Raw genomic sequence first — 17,600 nt, 5'->3', positions numbered from 1 at the left:
CGCAGCTCTGTGTGGTGATGAAGATGGAACAATGATTGAGGGAATGTGCCCCAGAGTGATGAGCGTGTAGAGGTGTTGTTGGACATGATGTGAGGGAGTGATGCGTAGATGTGATTACCAGCGGTTCTTGAATCACCTTGTTCCTCAATTTCCCGTTCCTTTCCAACGTTCCTTGCATTGGCCTAGACTTGCATAGTTATTTTTTTCTATGGAACATTCTTGGAAATTACCCTGCCAAGGCACAAACTTGTTTGCGTCATGACACCGATCGGTTCAGTACACTTCACATGGTCAGCACATTTGGTTGGCTTCAGTGTCCCAAATCGGAGGCAGCCAAACACTTTGTTAACTCAGAACAGATCTCTCTTTCTATCTTTTATCGTCCTTATGACTTCTGTTGACCTATCCTTTGTTATTCTCAGAGCTCCTAAGTTTCTAAATGGTTTATCCATGTGGCATGTGGTTCTTATTTCCAGGTCCATGTGGACTCACCTTGGCAATCTCTCCACTTATCTAGACTTTAAAGTTATTGCTTCTTATCTTATAGTATTTGCAATATTACCCCCTTATCTTTTTTACCTTTGATCACTCTTGGCATGCATTTCCAATTGCTCTATGCCTCTGCCAATCTCCTTATCTTGTACCTGTTCGGGCTTACTATAAAAGAGCACCTATGGCCTTGCAATACATCAGCTTTGGCTCCCCCCTTGTTCCGATTCCATTTATGCGCTTGTGTCTATAAGACTTTGAGCTATTGCATTCTGACCCTCGTTTGCAGTTTTTCCCTTTGTTTATGTTGTTGCATTTGATCACAGCCCTCCATCAGAGCCCTTGTCATCTTGCTCTCTCCCTCTCATCTAGTTTGTCATCCTCTGCCAGTGTTCAGTGTAGCCTCATACCCATTCCCCCCTTTGCATCCTGATCAAATCCCGATCAAACACTAACCGACCAACCTACCAATCAACCAACCTACCAACCAACCAACCAACCTACTAACCAACTTACTAACCAACCAACTAACCAACCAACTAACCAACTAACTAACCAACCAACTAACCAACCAACTAACCAACCAACTAACCAACCAACTAACCAACCAACTAACCAACCAACCAACCAACCTACCAACCAACTAACCAATTGCCTAACTGCCTGACCAACTGACCAACCGAATATTTCAATTTTGGAGTTATTTGTTTGCTACACTCCAAACACTTTTAGTAAGCTCCCTTGTTAGTTGTTCCACATCTTATAGTTCCTTGCACACTAGAACCAGCTCCTGCCTACCTGCGCTTGTAGGGGTGTTTCTTGGGTGTGTTTTGTACTCAAAGGCATCACTAGCGGCTCTGTCAAGATAATTGGAAAATTGAACACATCATGACTAATAACTATTCAAAATAGTATGAGACTCATGGAAGGAAGCATGAGCTTGTCAAGCTTGAGGAAGGCACAATAGAAGGCATGTGGCCTTCTAAATAATGCCTTGGTGCACTGATACTTGCTACAAAATGAGGATGATTGGAAACTCAATGAGAAAATGGAAACGAGAAAGAGAACTCACAGGTGCATATAGTCTGTTATCCATTTCTATGCCCACTTCCCCCCTTTGAAAAGCCCTAGCCAGAACCCCTGCCAAGCCAGTTGACAATCTTAAAGATATGTATGGTGATCTGCCATCACATTCAAGTGGAGTGGATGGTCACAAGTACTGCAACAAGAAAGACACAGATGTGCCATGACATCAAGCAGCTCAGGTCACTGCAAAGACTACAAGAATATAGATATGGACATATGTAAGGGTATGTGCTTGAGCTGAACCTATTTTCATTACTGATGATACCTTTGTACTGGCAAGATGTAGTTGTATCAGCCCTGGGGGCAGCACATGTAGCCCTGTGCATGCCTACTAACATTGGGATCATGGAAGTATTGGACCTAGCCAAAGCAGTGCTTTCAACTTTATGCATGGGGCCATTAAAAGGCAAGGAATAGGAAGGGGACTTTCCTACATTCTGTTTAGATACAGTAGAGTCATTTCTGGCCATAGTGGTGAGTATTATCTCTCTTTGATTCAAACCTATCTCATTGGTATTGTTTCTACCATGCCTCACAAGATCATAGACCTGCTGTAAGTAATTTGATATTTTTTCACTCTTTTTCTATCAATCTCATTTTTTCTTACAGCAGAAAAATCACTCTGTTGACAGATGAATTGACACTCACCATTGTTTTCTTGTGCGTGTTGACACTCAACGGCCCATCCCCCCCTTCCCTCTCCATCACCACACTGGCAGCTCAAGTCACCAATGCTACCGATACTGCCAAAAGACCTAAACCCACATGCACAAAGAGGACTAGCAAACAGAAGCCAAAGATGTGCACACCTCCGGCAGTGCCTCAGATCAATCGGTATGTATTTTTTTACTTTTCTCCATCTCATACTAACATATTCCACACCTTGCTCTTTATGAAAGAGTATGTGGAGGAGCATGGGCCAACAACCCTTGCAGAGTTTACAAAGATCTGGCTGGCCATGGACAAGAGCACGAAACAGGTGAGTGCCCAGCTTGCTCATACAATCCACACCATCTGATGTTTGTATTTGCAGCTCTATAGGTTGAAGGTTGCACAGCTCAAGCAACAGCGCAAGCGGGATGTACTTGCCATCATCTCCTTGGAGCACGATGATGGAATTGCAGGCATGCCGGGCAGCAGGCCTAGTTCCTCGTGAGAGTAATGTTTGTGTGTCGTGTAGTTGTTCGTGTGATCGCCCCACGCCGCAATGTTTTTTTTTCTTGCATCTTTTGGTAGTAGAACAAATAAAAATAAAAATGTTTATTCTGATTTCATTAAAACACTGAGATATCTGAAGTTCCTACAGGGTCCGATGAGAGGATATAGAAGCATCCGAAATTTCGGATGACACGATATAGCCTCAGATAGATTGATGGCGTAAGTCCAGGTTTGATGACACCAGAGGACGAGGTAGGACGAGATAGGAAGCTCCGATGTCGTCCTACCTCGTCCTATCAGCCGTGGGGGGATTCTCACTGGGCATGACCTATCATCGCATTCTTGAAAGTGCGGTTTGATTGCGTTCGCGGTGCGTCTTCCTCCGGTTTGCTATAGTGTCATCGACTATTGACACAGAAGGGCTCAGGCCACTATGCTCTTTGAGAGCTGGACATCCAGGATGTCAAGCCCAGGCTGTCGAATCTCATGGCCGATGAAGACGAGCGCGGGTTCTTGATCGACTGGGAGCTAGCGACAATGTTCGGGCAGTCACGTCATGACGGGAGCTCTCGCTCCGAGGCCGTGCCCTACGTACATGACTATGGACTTGCTCAACACAGATTATTGGACAAGCATCCAGCGTCAATGTCGCCACGACCTCAAAGGCTTCTTATGGATTATGCCCTATGTGCTATTCCTCCGATACATCATCGACCCTATGTGCTATTCCTCCGATACATCATCGACGACTTGTTTGAGAATCCGCCTCCAAAGTCGCGGAGCACGGGAAACTACCATTCTTGCAGACATAACCAAGATCAATCACAGGCAATGAAGGCGATGCCCTCATACGAGAAGTAATGAGATGTTATGTTCCGGCATCTTACCTACCATTCACACGTTCTGGCTCGGACCACCCGAGACGGCGTGGAGCAAGCGAGTGTCCATGAAGAGGCAGCCTACAGTCCCGAGTTCCCCGGCCGACAGCAGACTCGGCCCGCGCGGACTAGGCAGACTTTTGGAGGCGCGTGGCTCGGTTCGCCATCGAGTTGCAGGATTAAGTGCCTCCGGACGTTCTGAACGACGTCGCGGTGAACTGCGTTCCCTGATTCTCCCCCTCCCCCCTTCCTTCCCCCACGAGCGCATCGATGGCCGTCCATCGTCTATTTATTTTTATCATCTATTCCTGCTGGATTTTTGTTTCGCTTCCGCTCGGGTGCGCGAGATGCCATGCCGCGCAGACAAGATCACCACGGGGCACGGGGGGAGACGTACATCGTACATCATACTACAACTACACCAATAACATACACGCCATAATGATAGTAAGCACACGGGGATGGCAAAGAGGGGAGACGGGAAATTCGTGAATGCAGGGCTCGAGAGCAGAGAGGCGGCGCGCACGGGACGGAGCCGGTCCGTCCGAAACGCGAGTCTGTTTTCTTTCGGGCGGGGGGAGGTGGAAGGTAGGATGAGGGGAGTGAGAGGGAGGCGGGTATACGGTGCACGAGCAGCGAGTGTTCGTTGTTTTTATGCCGAGGTGCTAGCGGGTGCGACGTGCAGGTCGCGATCGATCCAGCCGCCCTTTGGCGCGATCTCGCACGTGCCTTTTTCGACGTGGTATTTGAGTCCGTTCGGATTGAGGTAGGACTGCGCGAGGAAGCGAAGGGGGGAACGGAGAGGGTGCGTGAGCGAACGGCGCGTCTGCGTGTTCCGACAAGATAAGGTGAAAGGGTACGCACCTTTGTGCAGCCGGGACGCTGAGCAAGCGAGCAAGCGAGCGTCAGCGCGGGGGGGGTGAGAGAACAGGGCAGGCACGCAGGGAAAAAGAAGGGAAAGAGGAAGGGGGGGCGACTCACAGGACAGCGGTATTGCCTGTCGCGCTTCCTGCCGGACGCGGAGAGCTGGCCTTCGGCCCTGGCCCTGGCGCGTGCGGGCGCGTGAACGGGCGCGTGGAGGGTTTTGAAGCGGCCGGATTTGGACCTGTCTGTTCGTGCGGGGCCAGAGGCGGGGGCGAGGCCGAAGAAGGCGGGGGGAAGTGCGAGCACGGGGGAGGGAGAAGGCGAAGGTGTGATGTGGGCGCGTGCGGGCGGGGGATCCGCGAGGAGGGTCGTAGGGCGGGTCGCTGTTGGCGTTGGCGTTGATGTCGACGTTGTCGATGATGGTGGCGTGTGGGGGCGTGGGTAGCTGAGGACGTAGGGATGTGGGGGCGGGGAGAGGCCGTCTGAGATGTCTTCGGGGAAGACGACGTGGGTGTCCTCGAAGTGCTCGAGGAGGTGGTGCATGTCAGGGAGGTTCAGCCCGCAGCACGTGAAATTTGTGCACTGAGACGCGTGCAGACGCAGGCAGAGGGCGGAGGGTCAGTCGAGGTCGATGAAACGGTGGCAGGGGGGTGGAAGAGAGGGAGGGGGCACGCACGAATTCGCGTTCGAGGGAGTCGAGGGGGCTCGGGGGGCGCTGGACGGCGGAGAGGTCTGTGGGATGGAAGGAGTGGAAGGACAGGTCCCAGAGGGCCGAGGGCCCGTCGACAAGCCTGTGTGTATCCACGCACGCACGCACGCACGCACGGTGGAGCGCTGCTCGGTCAGTGGAATGGAACGTCAGTGGGGCAGACCCGTGCACGCACTCCACAGAATCCTGTAGCCAGTCGAGCTCTGCGACGGCCAGCGAGTCGAGCGGCGCGAACGACATTTTGCGATGTGGTGGGAGGGAGGAAGGAGGAGGGGGGGAAGAGGGAGGGAGAGGGCGGGAGGGGCGTGTATTAAGGAGAGACGAGATCTGCGGCGCGGATTCTATTATAACTCCGCGGACGCGGTTGGCAGCTTCCGAGACGGCGGTTCTCATTTCGCGCGATTGCCCTCCTCTTCCCGGTTGCACACCACATCGTCCGTGTAAAACAATAACTAAACATCGCATTCACTCTCTCCACAAAAACATATCCGAGTCATCCCACCACCCGTGCCCTCAACCACGCCAGCAGTCCTTTCGTTCCTTCCCTCTCCCAGATCCGCCGAGGCGGCACCCGGAACCTGCACAAGGAAGAATGATCATCATCAGCACCCGATCGCCGCAAAAACATAAAACAAAAAAAACAAGACGCGCGTCGCGCGCCACTCACGCGTTGCCCTCCACCAAAAATACCTCCAGCGGCAGGAGCCCCAGCTCCCCCGCCAGCCCCTCCACCGCGTTATCTCGCACGTCCAGCTCTTCCAGCACCCACCTGCCGCCCGCACCCTCGCCGCTCTTGCCCGCACCGAACAGCGTCCGCGCTACCTCGACGAACCCGTCCAGCCGCGCGATCCGGTTCCCGCGTAGCCTCAGCTGCCGCAGCCCCGCCCGCCCCTCTCCAGGCGCGGACGACAGCAGCCGTGCGAGTGTCTCCGCGCGCAGCGTGTCCCCCACCAGGTCGTTGTACGACAGGTCCAGCATCCGCAGGCTCGGGAACAACCGCGCGACGAGCCCCAGCACATCCTCACGCCTCTTCTCTTCGCCCCCTACGCTCGCGCCCGCCGCCGCCACCGCCACTTCGTCTCCCAGCCCGCAACCTTCCAGACAGAGCTCCTCTAGCCGCGCCAGAAAAGGCCCGCGCGCGCCGCCCTCGCTCGGCAACACGAAGCTCGAGTCTGCCCGCCGCCCCTTGAGCGCCAGCACCCGTAGCGTGTCTGCGAACGGCTGCGCGACGATGAACGACAGAGGCAGCGTCGCACTCGGTATTGCCACGTCCGCGCTCTCCGCGCTGCCGGAGAATGCGTTCGACGCGAGGGAGAACCCGTGCTTGTGGCCCGCCCGCCGGCTCGGGGGCGCGAGGGCGGGCAGCGCGAGTGTTTGCGTGCGCGCATCGTAGTACTTGCTCTTGAGCAGCAGGCCGCCCGGGTTGCCCGAGTCAGATGCGGGGCTTCCCTCTTGGGAAGACGCTGGCTGTTGCTGCGCAGCTGCTGCTGCGAGGGCCCTGGCGCGCCGCCGGCCGCCCTCAGTCAGCAGGCCCTGTTCGGCCTCGATCTCCCACTGTTCCTTGGCCACCTCACGCTTCGGCTCGACGAGTTTTCTCGCAGGCGCCGCACGCAAAGTTGACGGCGTCGTCGTGGGGAGAGGAGGCGGCGGCGGAGTCGCCAGGGACGAGAGCTGGGCATCCTCGGACGCTGCAGAGCGCAAGTTCCCGGCACTGCGCCTGCTGCGAAGTTTGGCGCGTCGATCGGCCTCGATCTCCCATGCTTCGCGGACGACCTTTTTCCCCACAATGATCTTGATGATCGAGGCAGAGACAGATCGCGGCGGGGGCCCCACGTCGTCCTCGTCCGCGGCGGTGGCGACGATGCCGTCAAAGTCGCACTCGCGGGAGGACAGGACGGAGAAGGCCTTGGCGACCGCGACCTTTGTCACGTGCGTCTCCTCCATGTCGAGCAGTGTCAGCTTCTCAAAAACGTCTGCGGAGGGAAAGAGCGAGGAGGGGAACGCGCGGTCATCGAGATCAGCTTTCTTCAGGCGCAGAGTTTCGAGCTTGGGAAGCGTGGAGAGCGCGGAGAGGAGCGCGGCGACCGCCGAGCCCGAGCCGCTCGCGAGAGGGTTCTCTGACAGATCGAGCGTGGCGAGAGCTTGGGGGAGGTGGTCGATGTCGATGGACGAGGCGGCGATCTTGTTGTGTGAGGCGTCGAGAGTCGTCAGGCGAGGCAGAGGTTGATCGGCACGGACGATCGCCGTCGCGAAGAGGTCGGTCGAACGCAAACGCGAGGGGGGAGCGACGCCGTGAGAAAAAGGCGTGTTGAACGGCAGCGAAACAAGCGCGTTGTGCGATATATTGAGCGATATGAGCGCGGGCAGCGCAAAAAAATTAGTGGGGAAATGTGTGATCTTGTTGCGCGACAGGTCGAGCACCGTGAGAGACGTCAGGTCCGGGAAGGTGTCAGGCAGGGTGGTCAGGCGGTTGTTGCGCAACTGAAAGAGCCGCGGTGAGCTTGGAGCATGTGGAAGGGAGAAATGGAGAGCGCACGTCAACGTTCTGCAGGGAACCGAACAAAGATATTTCCGGCTGCAGCTCGACGATTTCGTTGTTCCAGGCTTTCAATACGGAAAGGTCCTGCTGCTCGAACCACGAAGGGGCGCCCGATTCGGACTCGCCCCGCCGCTTGGGGTTCTCCGGAAGGGGTGGCTCGTCGGGGACGAGCGCGAGCTTTGCGGGCTGCACGCCGAGGTGGATCTCGAACAGCGCAGAGGGGATGCAGATCAGGTCGCGAGACGTCAGGTTTAGATTGCCTGAGTGAGGGTGCGACCTTCGACGGTCAGTCTTCCCCGGCTATTCGGTGATGCGGGGGGAGGGGGAGAGAAGAGAGTCCACACCTGTGCTCCGCGCGCGCTCGATCGTCTCGCGCACCGAGCGGCGCCCCATGTCGAGGTTGGGATCCTCCTGCGCAAAAAGCGCGTCATCAAGGCCAGCCGCAGCGCGCACGATGGGCGACGCGCCCCCGCTGGCGGTCATGGCTTTCTTGGCCTCGGAGCGCTTGAGCGCGATCGCCTCGCGGATGCTCAGCGGGGTGGCTTTGGGCAGCGGCGGCGCTTCGACCACGGCGGGCTTGCGCGTCACCGGTTTCGGCGTCGACTTGGTGCGGAGGCGCGCCGGGGAGGCGGTTGTGGAGGATGTCGTGGTTGGGGAGAGGCGCGAGGTGGGGAACGTGGTGGGAGAAGGAGAACGCAGGCGGGAGGTGGCGGGCGACGGCGGCGCGAGGTGCGATATTGAAGGGCTCCTTTGTGTTCTTGACTGTGGTTTTGGGGACGAGGGCTGTGGAAGGCGCGACATTGAGCAAAACGCGGGCGACGATGGCGACGACGAGGGCGACGAGGACGAGGACAACCGCCGATAGCTGCTGACACTCCCGCGCACGTGGCACATATTTCCCAATTAGGCATGGTTTGGGGCTCCGCTCGACGCTGGCCGAAGTCTATTCACCGTCGCCGAAGACCCACCCGCTCGACGTCAAGACTACCCCCCTCAACGCCATCGTCACCCTCGCGCTCCGTGAGTGTCCCCACCGTTTTCTCCTGGCTAGGTTGTGGCCGTATCGCTGTCGTAGCGCAAGTCTGAGGCGTGGAAGGGGTCGGATGGCTGGTCCGCGGTCTGGATGACATGCATGCTCACTTGGATCTTTCGTTGCAGCCGGATCTAGTGTAACCTTCGAGCGTTACAGTGCGTCCGTCTCATTTTTCGCGTGTCGTGCTCTGGGAAGTTTATTGTGCCCGGGGAGCAGCTACCGCCTTCAAAACCAGCCCAACATGATCATCTCTAAGCAGAACAGGCGCGTCATCTACGAGAACCTCTTCAAGGGTGCGTCTTGGATCGCACCTGCTTTTTCGGCGTCGTCGTGATTTAGTGGATGTCCTATGTCTAGAGGGGGTGATGGTCGCCAAAAAGGATTTCAACGCGCCCAAGCACGAGGAACTCGATGTCCCCAACCTCGAAGTCATCAAGGCTCTCCAGTCCTTGACCTCAAAAGGCTTCGTTAAGACCCAGTTCTCGTGGCAATGGTACTACTATACCCTCACCCCCGAGGGCGTTGACTACCTCCGCGAATGGTGCGTTTAGTGCATCTCTCAAGCACGGCGAAGATTGTTAATTATGGACCAGGCTCCACCTCCCTACTGAGGTCGTTCCGGAGACACACCGCAAGCCTGCCCGCGCTCGTCCCGCCCAGGTCCGTGCCGGTGGCGACGGCGCCTACCGCGCACCAAGAGGCGACCGCGACGATTACCGCCGCAGGGACGACGGAGGAAAGAAGGAGGGCGCACCTGGCGAGTACCGGCCGCAGTTTGCTGGTGTCGGTCGCGGTGCTCCTCGGGAGTAAGTCGTTCGCTGCCGGGCTTTTGGCCCCACAGGATGGCAGGCAGACAGGCCGGGAGGAGGCGGTTGGGTGGGCGAGTATGACCACCAGGTGACCCTATGCTTCCACTTTGACGTTGCATTATATTTTCCCTCGCAAAAGTGTAGTATGATCCCGGCATTATCCGTGCATGACTATGCTATGTTCTTTCCCTCGCACCCCATCCGATGGCCCTGTGTGAAGGCTTTGTTATCTTTCATTTTGAGGGTCGCAGGGCCGACAAACGTGTGTTGTCCAAGTCGACGATCTTCCGGCCTGCACCATTTGAGTACTTTGCTGCTAAGTCTTCCCCTTTGCTTTTTCTTCCATGACTCTGCTGCTCGTATCCCTCCAGCCTGGCTTTGCCCCATTTTGTAGATCCCAACTTTACCTCTGTTATCGTGTGTATGTCGACGCTCCCTTGACGGACGTCGATGTCGATCTAACCGTCAGGTGTTGATTCAATGTCTACTCTCATTCCATCATTCCCATCAAAGGTCTCATCATTCGGGATGACCCCCATGCTGTCGGAGAGTACATCGGAAATTGCATTGTCAAATAATCGGTATATGAGCATCCTACGTCGCGTTACTCTGCCCGCGGAAAGTATACAGATCGTGCGTTGATGTCGTTTATCGCTGATAGGATCGTTGACTTCAAGCCTATGGGATCGTCCCCGATCCCGACGTACAACACCTCATCAGCTCGTGAAGGGTGGCAACCTGTCACAAGTGTCTCGAGTCAAGTATGTATATGCGTAACGTGTCTTGATGTTTACGCCACCCGGCGCAGGTTTGAAGACGCGGTGACGTTCAACGTGGACGAGTACGCGGGTCTACCGCGGGATCACTCGGAGTCGTACCATACCTTTATGCTCCGCGAATTCTTCTCGTACAGTGCGGGTTATCTCTGCTTGCTTCATGCCGTCACTGCTGCATAGCTCGTCCGTCCAGTCGACATCCCGGCCGCGAACGTGAATATCCTCGACGAGAAAGATGACGATCTGATAGGCGAATGCAAAGCTGAGATCAAGGTCCGCGGGGGCATCGAGCTGTTTCTCGGCGGCACCGGCGAAGACGGATACATCGCGTTCAACGAGCTTAGTGCGCGTATCTTACTACATCTCTGGCCTCATGGGCGTCTCTCTCCGTGACAGACAGCGCTCCTGACCGCGTCATGCTTTGTCGCACGGGCTCGTTGCTCGTTTCGCGCACGCGCATCAAGACGCTCGCGTACGACACGATCCTCGCGAACGCCCGGTTCTTCGGCGACGACGTATCTGCCGTGCCTCGCATGGCGCTGACCGTCGGCGTCGGTACCGTCCTCGACTCGTGGGAGGTCGTCGTGGTCGTCACCGGCCAAAGGAAGAGCCTGGGGATCAGTAAGGCTATCGGTGCGTCCGACGCCTCTCATCGGTGCAGACCGACCAAACCCCGCCCCGTCTGCCTCTGCATCTCGACGAGCAGGAGCAAGGCGATGTTGAGCGAACGAAGCATTCGTGATCACGGACGCGATCTTCAGAGCAGGTTGGCTCCGGCATCACGTCAATTACGTGGAATTACAGTGTGGGCGTGTAGGACTGAGCATGTCTGATTTGACAGAGGATAGCGTGAACCATCCCTGGACGCTGTCGGTGCTCCAGATACATCCTTGGGCGCTGATCATCGTCAACGAAGACGCCATCGCCGGTACGTACACTCTCGCCATTCCGGTTCTTCCAGAGTGGCATTCGTCGCCTGACGTAATGCATGGGACCATGCAGAGCTCCACATCAAGACGGCCAAGTACTTCAAGTCCGTCGAGCGCGTGCAGGAGGAGGTTGAAGAGGCACACGCGAAATCGCCCGCGCAGGGCCCGGAGGAAGGCGACGGCCCGTTGGGCGGCATGGAATGAGTGCTTACATGCGTGGCTATCATTGTCACAGACATACATTCCAATGCAGAAGTCGACATGCATCCTTCAAAAACTTAAATCTCGGAACATCAGCTCAAGCGCGAAGCAGATGTCATCGCAGCTGCTTCAGTCTTTGCTTAAATAATGGCACTGGTTCGACCACATACAAGAGCTGCGGTGTAACTAACTTGTAGGCCATAACCGGCCGTCATGCATTCATGCGTCATGACTAAGTCGAGTGACCGATCTATACAAGCCCCACGGGCACAAATCTTCATAAATTAGGTATGAGTTCCTTCGTTCGTGGTAAGTTTGCGAGCGTCTTCACGCGCTTCCAAAAGTCCAAGTAAGTCTCCTTACTCGACACCTTCGCATAAGCATCCTCCGAGACTTCCACCCCAGTCGATCTGCACAGAAAAAGGTCAAACGCTGACCCGGACTGTGGGGACCAAGACTCATGAATCGAGGGCAAGATATCACAAAACAGGATCCATCCCATCTCGTGTGAAGGTGTCGCCTTCATTCTAAGCAACGCAGGTCCGTCTTCGATGTCATTCAAAAAGCCGAGCTTCAATAGTCTGCAGAAGGTGTAATTTTCCGTGTTTCATGACTTTAAAGGCGGATTCCGTTCTCATTCTGCAAGCATACGAAAGGCAAAATCCACAGGAAACCTTCGAGGTCGTGGTGATATTGACGCTTCATCTTGCCCTCCCAGTACTCCTCGTTGAGCAGAGCCAAAGCCATGAAGGGCATGGTCCCAATGTGACAACTCCCGTCATGACGCGACTGCCCGAAGATCGTCGCCGGCTCCCAGTCGATCAAGAAACTGAGCTCGTGCTCATCGGCCATGAGATTCGACAACCTGGGCTTGATATCTTGGATGCCCAGCTCTCAAAGAGCATAGTGGCCTGAGCCCTCTGCATTAATAGTCGTCAACACCAAACCAAAAACACACACACCGCGTGCGCAATCAAGCTACGCTTTCAAGAACGCCTCGCCGACCAACGCGGTGATAGGTCTCGGTCGGGAAAACACAGCCAGCCGAGGAATATGAGTAGGAGACCGGCGCTCGGATGATCCAAGACCGAGCATTTTTCGGATATATCCCGTCGAATACTCAGGAAAGTCGTGCGCGAAAAGCGAATTTGGACGACGAGCGAGGTGATTGTTGCTTTTACTGAATACGCCCAAACGTGATTCCTCTCGCCAGTAAAAATTCATTGTTACTTCTCGGAGCTTTTCGGATGTTTTGAACGCCGTAGTTTCATCGTCAGTCGGGCGACGCTGGCCAGAACTCTCAGAAACCGCCAGAGCCGCAGTGCCATAGAAAATAGATGTGCCTCGCCCAGCTAGGCCATGTGCCCGATGCACTTGCCGAGTCGTGTCGATCGTAATCTCAGCCGACCCACCTGAAGGGATTCCAAATGACGGGAACACAAAATTCCTGGCTAGGACAAAACGATAGCCTCTAGAATCTTTCTTGAGGGAAATGGCCTTGGACCGCGGATCTAGCGTAGTGTTGAAACCCTAGTCCTCCAGCTCGAACCGCTGAAACGCGAAGAGCAGAATTAGGAAGCGCGGAAAGTCTTGTATCAAGTCGATGCCTTCCGTCTGGATAACTTGTCTATCGTACCACCATATCCATATCTTTCGTCTGAAACATGAAATGAGAAAGGACCATGCAGCAGGAATAAAATCCCCAATTCTACCGATGAGGAGTAGCTTGATTGCGTGGTTCATACACGGCCCCCTTGATAGCATGTCGGCGCCATACAGCGCGCACCGTACAATAGGAGACGATGGATTCTCTAGTGTTTCGGCTTCAATTTCGTCTTGCTTCGAAGTTGCCCCTGCTATACAAATGTGAGAGCAGATTGCCAGCCAGAATGAACACGTTGTATTACCAAAGACTATCAACAAACACCATATACGAACGTACCTAGATTGGTATTCATAACTGTTATACGAGGATTTTCTGGAGTCAAATCTAGACCGGCCAGCTTCGAGGGCAGCTGTCTTGAACTATTTCCGCAAAATTTGAACTCCATCGAGGTGAGTATGCTCGGCCAGGCGAAGCTCCTGCGCGAATATGGTCCATCGCAAGCATATCCGGCGACAACATCCTCCCATTCCATCATGTCCCCACAATCATCTGGCACAATCAGCTGAGCTGCAGCGAGAGAGACCAAGACCACCCCAGGACTGCAAAAGGCCTGATGACCGCGATCTGGCTGGATATATGCGCAGTCATTTTGGTGGAAAAGAATGTGGAGATCGTCGTTTACAGGACGAGTATCGGAGATATTGACCTTGTGTAGTTTCTTCAGTGCCTCGTTGGCGAGGTCGGCGAAGGCCCAATGTCTGCTCCGTTCGTCGAATCTTGATGTGCAGCTTCAGATTGACTGTGAACGCTTGATCTCGAACAGGGCGGGAGACAGACTTGCTAGTGTACAAGCCTTTGCTTCATATCCTCGCTGTTGCAGATTGGAAGCACCCCTTCGAGGCATGATTGCAAGACGCTCAAGCGCGCATCATTCGGAGCAGCATTTGGGTCGATGAGACATCGCTCGAGAAAATACTGCAGCATGTCATCGAATTTGCACTGTTCATGTTTCACGAGGTCGTGGGCAATCCGGCTTCTGGCATCCAGTTAGTGTATCAGCGTGACCGATCCAACCCGTACTCGAAGCAACGTACCTGTGCTTCGTCCCACCACTGGCACCGACGTTGTCAAGGGCTGATCCCATCCGATTCCTCCTTGATCGAGTACGGCCAGTGTGCCCGTCGTTCGCATGCAAGCGGTATGCAAGCATGGTGCCGTTTGTACGTGTAGCGTGACTTTCCTGCTCAGAACATGATCGACGCCGGTCCACTTTGTGATCAGATTTCTGTTTGCTTCGTACTGATGATTGCACTCGTGGTTACCGATCTGTGGACAAAATTTCTGAGTGTGTCGAACCACTGCAGATCGGACCAGAATATCCGAAAAAAACGTAGTTTTATGTGTAACAGCGAGTATACTCTACTTCAACCGCACCCTATTTGAGACGGAGTATAAGATGTGGGGATGGTATAGTATCAGGTGTGCGTGCCAGCCTTCCAAGTCACAAGCTTCATACCAATCATCATGCCCAGGACACTAAGAAGGAAACCGCTCAAAAGCCGTCAGGCACATACTTCTTTAGATACAACAAGTGTCCGCTGTCGTCCTCTGCCGCCATCTTTATCCTAGCCCAAAATTCTGCATAAACATCGCCAGGGTTAAGTACCGATGTTGCTAGTTCCATATTTCCCTTGATGGCTGCGGCTATGGCCTCATCGGTAAGTGGTGATTGCCAATTATTGTCGATGCGCTGTACAAATTGATCAAATATGACCCATTCCCATTTATACGAAGAGGTCGCCTTGGGTATCAGGTGAGGTTGTGTGCGGAGATTCCTCAAGAAATCGCTCTTTTTCTCTCTGCAGATGGTGTAATCGTCCGTGTTCCACGACTCGAGCAGATACGTGACCATATTACCATCCTTGTACTGCAAGCATACATATGGCAAAATCCACAGGAAGCCTTCGAGGTCGTGATGATATTGGCGCTTGATCTTACCGGCCCAATATCGCTTGTTGAGTAGTTCTAAGGCCATGAATGGCACGGTCCCAGTGCGATCGCACCCGTCGTGCTTTGATATTCCCTCGATCGTGGCGAGATCCCAGTCGTTCAGGATACCACGATTCTGGTCATTGATCATCACATTTGACAGGCTGAGATCGCTATGTTGAATACCCAGTGTCCAAAGAGCAAAGTGGCCTGCACCTTTGGGTCAGTATTTGTCGCCACTGAGACGAAAGCTTGACGCACAGCGGACGCAATCCAGATATGCTTTCATGAACTCCTCCCCGCCCAATGCGATAATAGGGTCCAATTTGAGGAAGATGGCAAGCCGAAGGATACGAGTAGCCCGCCGTCCATCAGGCCACGTCAGACGAAGCGCATCCCTGATATGGTTTGTCGAATGTTCAGGGAAGTCGTGCTCGAGGTACATCTTCGGAAGATGTTCCACGATATCTAGATTGCCCTCCCCTCGTTTATACGCCTCACTGATAATGCGGCCTTCGCTCAAGCGTGATTCTTCCGGCCAATAGATCTTGACTACCACTTCCTGATCCTTGTCAGGGGTTGCGAATGATATATCATCGACAGCCACGGGTCCCTTGCCAGAGCCTTGAGGTATGCCAGAACCTCTGGTCGGAGGAGCCTTCGTACACGCAGTACCACTGAAAACAGATGTGCCTCGTCCCACCAGGCTATATACGTGGTAAACTGGAGATTTCGTCAGGACAGTGGTCTCAACCGGTGCGCTGACGGACAGTTCAGGTGGCGGAAACACGAAATGCGATTCTGGAAGGAAACAATTGCTTTTATGAACTTTCTTGAGACCATGGACGATCTCGGACTGGGGGTCTAGGATGGTGTTGAACCCCCAGTCCTCGAGCTTGAACCTCTGAAACGCGAAGAGCAGGATCAGAAAGCGCGGAAGATCTTGAACGAAGTTGATTCCTTGAGTCTGGATCGCGCCTTGTCTGTCGTACCACCATATCCACATAACATCGTCTGGGGCAAAAAATGAGGAACCTCCCGCGACAAGAAGATTCATCGTGTCTCACCAATGACAAGTACATTGATGGCGTGGTTGACGCATGGCCCCCGTGACAACATCTCAACGCCATACAATCCGCACTGGACGATAGGCGGTTCCGGACGCTCCACGGGTTCCATTCCGACTTCGACTTCCTGCGCGATGGGTGCCGATGAGGCGCTCAGAGGTTGATTCGCTAAGGCACTAATACCACGAGTGTTGTGCATCTTCGGTGGAACCGAGTTCGCACTTCTTCCTCGAGGCTTCTTGTTTGCGCGTGCACTCGAGCTCGCACTTGTCGCTCGAGGCCTCTTTCCACCGCCACCTGAATTTGCACCCGTCGCTTCAGATCTGTCGCCATCTGGATGAGCTTCCACACTGGTCGCTCCGGAAGGATCTAGAACGGGATTGAACAGGTTCCATATGTTTTGCTGAGGTTCACGGACGGCCCCAAAACCGGAGTATTTGAGGGGCGGCGGCGTCAACGTCTTTGCAACTCGCTTGAACTCGAAAACACAGAGAATCTGCGACCACTCGAACGCGGTGCGAAGCTGTTCAGGAGCGGGCCCAGTGGCATGCCGCCATTGCATTTTAATAGAGTCACTTGCGTCCCGAGCTGCAGCCAGGGAGACCACAACCACATCGGGGCTACGATCAGACACATCACTATTGTGGTATCCCTCTATCCTTTTTAGATTGTTTCTATAAAAGAGTATCCCAAGATCGTCATTCGCGGAACGAACGTTGGGCACCTTGACGCTGCGTAGTTTCTGGAGCGCTAAATTGAAAAGCTTGACAAAAGGTCGATATCTGTCTTGTTCGGTGCCTCCAGTTTTGCAGCTATGTAATTGTCTCTCAATCCTTGATTTAATTAGTGTGGACGAAGGACGCACTATTCTGTCAGCTGGCTCATTATCTCGACATTATTGCAGATTGGAAGCACCGCTTCGAGGTATGGTTGCAAGAAAGTCGAGCTCGTATTCTTTGAAGCAGGAGTTTGGCCGTGAAGACATTGCTTGAGAAAGTACGCTAGCATGTCATCGACATTGCATTTCTCATGTTTTTCGAGGTCGTTCGCAATCCACTCTGCACTGTTGAACCAAGCAATCAGCGAGTAGACAATAGTCTCTGAGACGTCGCAGTTGCATAACCTACATGTAGTCCTCATATCCTTCGCTGATAGCGTTCGACAACGATCCCATGTTGTTCGAAGGAGCGGCGTCGAGTTTCAATGCAGCGAATGTTCAACGTAAGCCGCCGATCTGGTCAGGGGGCGTAACTGGCCTCAATAGGTCAGGTGCCAGCATTGCCACCGGCAAGGAATTGGAAGCCATGATCAAGAACGACTTATTGAAGGATGCCGATTTCAAGGAGCGGAAAATAATGCTGGTAGGGCGCAGGGGGATTTTTTCAACAGTCTCCCCCTGCTCCTTCGGATCTCAAGGACCAGGTCTCAAATTGAGACGACATTTCGTGACGTCACAAGTGATTCCCC

General features: G+C 54.2%; 8 protein-coding genes across 8 annotated transcripts; 3 read left to right on the top strand and 5 right to left on the bottom strand.

Moving 5' to 3' along the window:
* Nucleotides 1-2,102: 2,102 nt before the first annotated feature.
* On the top strand, nucleotides 2,103-2,731 carry HETIRDRAFT_451052 (uncharacterized protein; the record flags this gene model as incomplete). The annotated part of the gene is made up of 3 exons (XM_009547432.1): nucleotides 2,103-2,128; nucleotides 2,188-2,554; nucleotides 2,609-2,731. The coding sequence occupies 3 exons, from the start codon at nucleotides 2,103-2,105 to the stop codon at nucleotides 2,729-2,731; spliced, it is 516 nt and encodes a 171-aa protein (XP_009545727.1).
* A 1,532-nt stretch (nucleotides 2,732-4,263) lies between these two features.
* HETIRDRAFT_417371 (uncharacterized protein) lies at nucleotides 4,264-5,018 on the bottom strand (the record flags this gene model as incomplete). The annotated part of the gene is made up of 2 exons (XM_009547431.1): nucleotides 4,264-4,383; nucleotides 4,476-5,018. The coding sequence occupies 2 exons, from the start codon at nucleotides 5,016-5,018 to the stop codon at nucleotides 4,264-4,266; spliced, it is 663 nt and encodes a 220-aa protein (XP_009545726.1).
* Nucleotides 5,019-5,599: 581 nt separating this feature from the next.
* Nucleotides 5,600-8,524, bottom strand: HETIRDRAFT_383547 (uncharacterized protein; the record flags this gene model as incomplete). Its single annotated transcript, XM_009547430.1, has 4 exons — nucleotides 5,600-5,762; nucleotides 5,852-7,665; nucleotides 7,721-7,909; nucleotides 8,066-8,524. 4 exons carry the CDS (start codon nucleotides 8,522-8,524, stop codon nucleotides 5,678-5,680), a joined length of 2,547 nt encoding a protein of 848 aa, XP_009545725.1. The 3' UTR covers nucleotides 5,600-5,677.
* Nucleotides 8,525-8,720: 196 nt separating this feature from the next.
* Nucleotides 8,721-10,070, top strand: HETIRDRAFT_439800 (uncharacterized protein). The gene is made up of 5 exons (XM_009547429.1): nucleotides 8,721-8,743; nucleotides 8,882-8,911; nucleotides 8,973-9,049; nucleotides 9,114-9,297; nucleotides 9,350-10,070. Exons 3-5 carry the CDS (start codon nucleotides 8,998-9,000, stop codon nucleotides 9,564-9,566), a joined length of 453 nt encoding a protein of 150 aa, XP_009545724.1. The 5' UTR covers nucleotides 8,721-8,743; nucleotides 8,882-8,911; nucleotides 8,973-8,997; the 3' UTR covers nucleotides 9,567-10,070.
* A 10-nt stretch (nucleotides 10,071-10,080) lies between these two features.
* HETIRDRAFT_315880 (uncharacterized protein) lies at nucleotides 10,081-11,474 on the top strand (the record flags this gene model as incomplete). The annotated part of the gene is made up of 6 exons (XM_009547428.1): nucleotides 10,081-10,134; nucleotides 10,189-10,477; nucleotides 10,535-10,684; nucleotides 10,738-10,974; nucleotides 11,183-11,269; nucleotides 11,344-11,474. Coding segments are annotated over 6 exons (948 nt in total), but the record flags the coding sequence as incomplete, so codon positions are not given.
* Nucleotides 11,475-11,748: 274 nt separating this feature from the next.
* On the bottom strand, nucleotides 11,749-12,323 carry HETIRDRAFT_426715 (uncharacterized protein; the record flags this gene model as incomplete). The annotated part of the gene is made up of 3 exons (XM_009547427.1): nucleotides 11,749-11,881; nucleotides 11,909-12,052; nucleotides 12,139-12,323. 3 exons carry the CDS (start codon nucleotides 12,321-12,323, stop codon nucleotides 11,749-11,751), a joined length of 462 nt encoding a protein of 153 aa, XP_009545722.1.
* A 1,594-nt stretch (nucleotides 12,324-13,917) lies between these two features.
* Nucleotides 13,918-14,287, bottom strand: HETIRDRAFT_165755 (uncharacterized protein; the record flags this gene model as incomplete). Its single annotated transcript, XM_009547426.1, has 2 exons — nucleotides 13,918-14,113; nucleotides 14,172-14,287. The coding sequence occupies 2 exons, from the start codon at nucleotides 14,285-14,287 to the stop codon at nucleotides 13,918-13,920; spliced, it is 312 nt and encodes a 103-aa protein (XP_009545721.1).
* A 169-nt stretch (nucleotides 14,288-14,456) lies between these two features.
* Nucleotides 14,457-16,332, bottom strand: HETIRDRAFT_474620 (uncharacterized protein; the record flags this gene model as incomplete). The annotated part of the gene is made up of 3 exons (XM_009547425.1): nucleotides 14,457-15,276; nucleotides 15,328-16,080; nucleotides 16,134-16,332. 3 exons carry the CDS (start codon nucleotides 16,330-16,332, stop codon nucleotides 14,630-14,632), a joined length of 1,599 nt encoding a protein of 532 aa, XP_009545720.1. The 3' UTR covers nucleotides 14,457-14,629.
* Nucleotides 16,333-17,600: the final 1,268 nt, after the last annotated feature.

This window comes from Heterobasidion irregulare, assembly GCF_000320585.1.
Source record: "Heterobasidion irregulare TC 32-1 unplaced genomic scaffold scaffold_04, whole genome shotgun sequence".
Classification (NCBI taxonomy): Eukaryota; Fungi; Basidiomycota; class Agaricomycetes; order Russulales; family Bondarzewiaceae; genus Heterobasidion; species Heterobasidion irregulare.
This window is presented reverse-complemented; position numbering and strand designations above follow the sequence as displayed.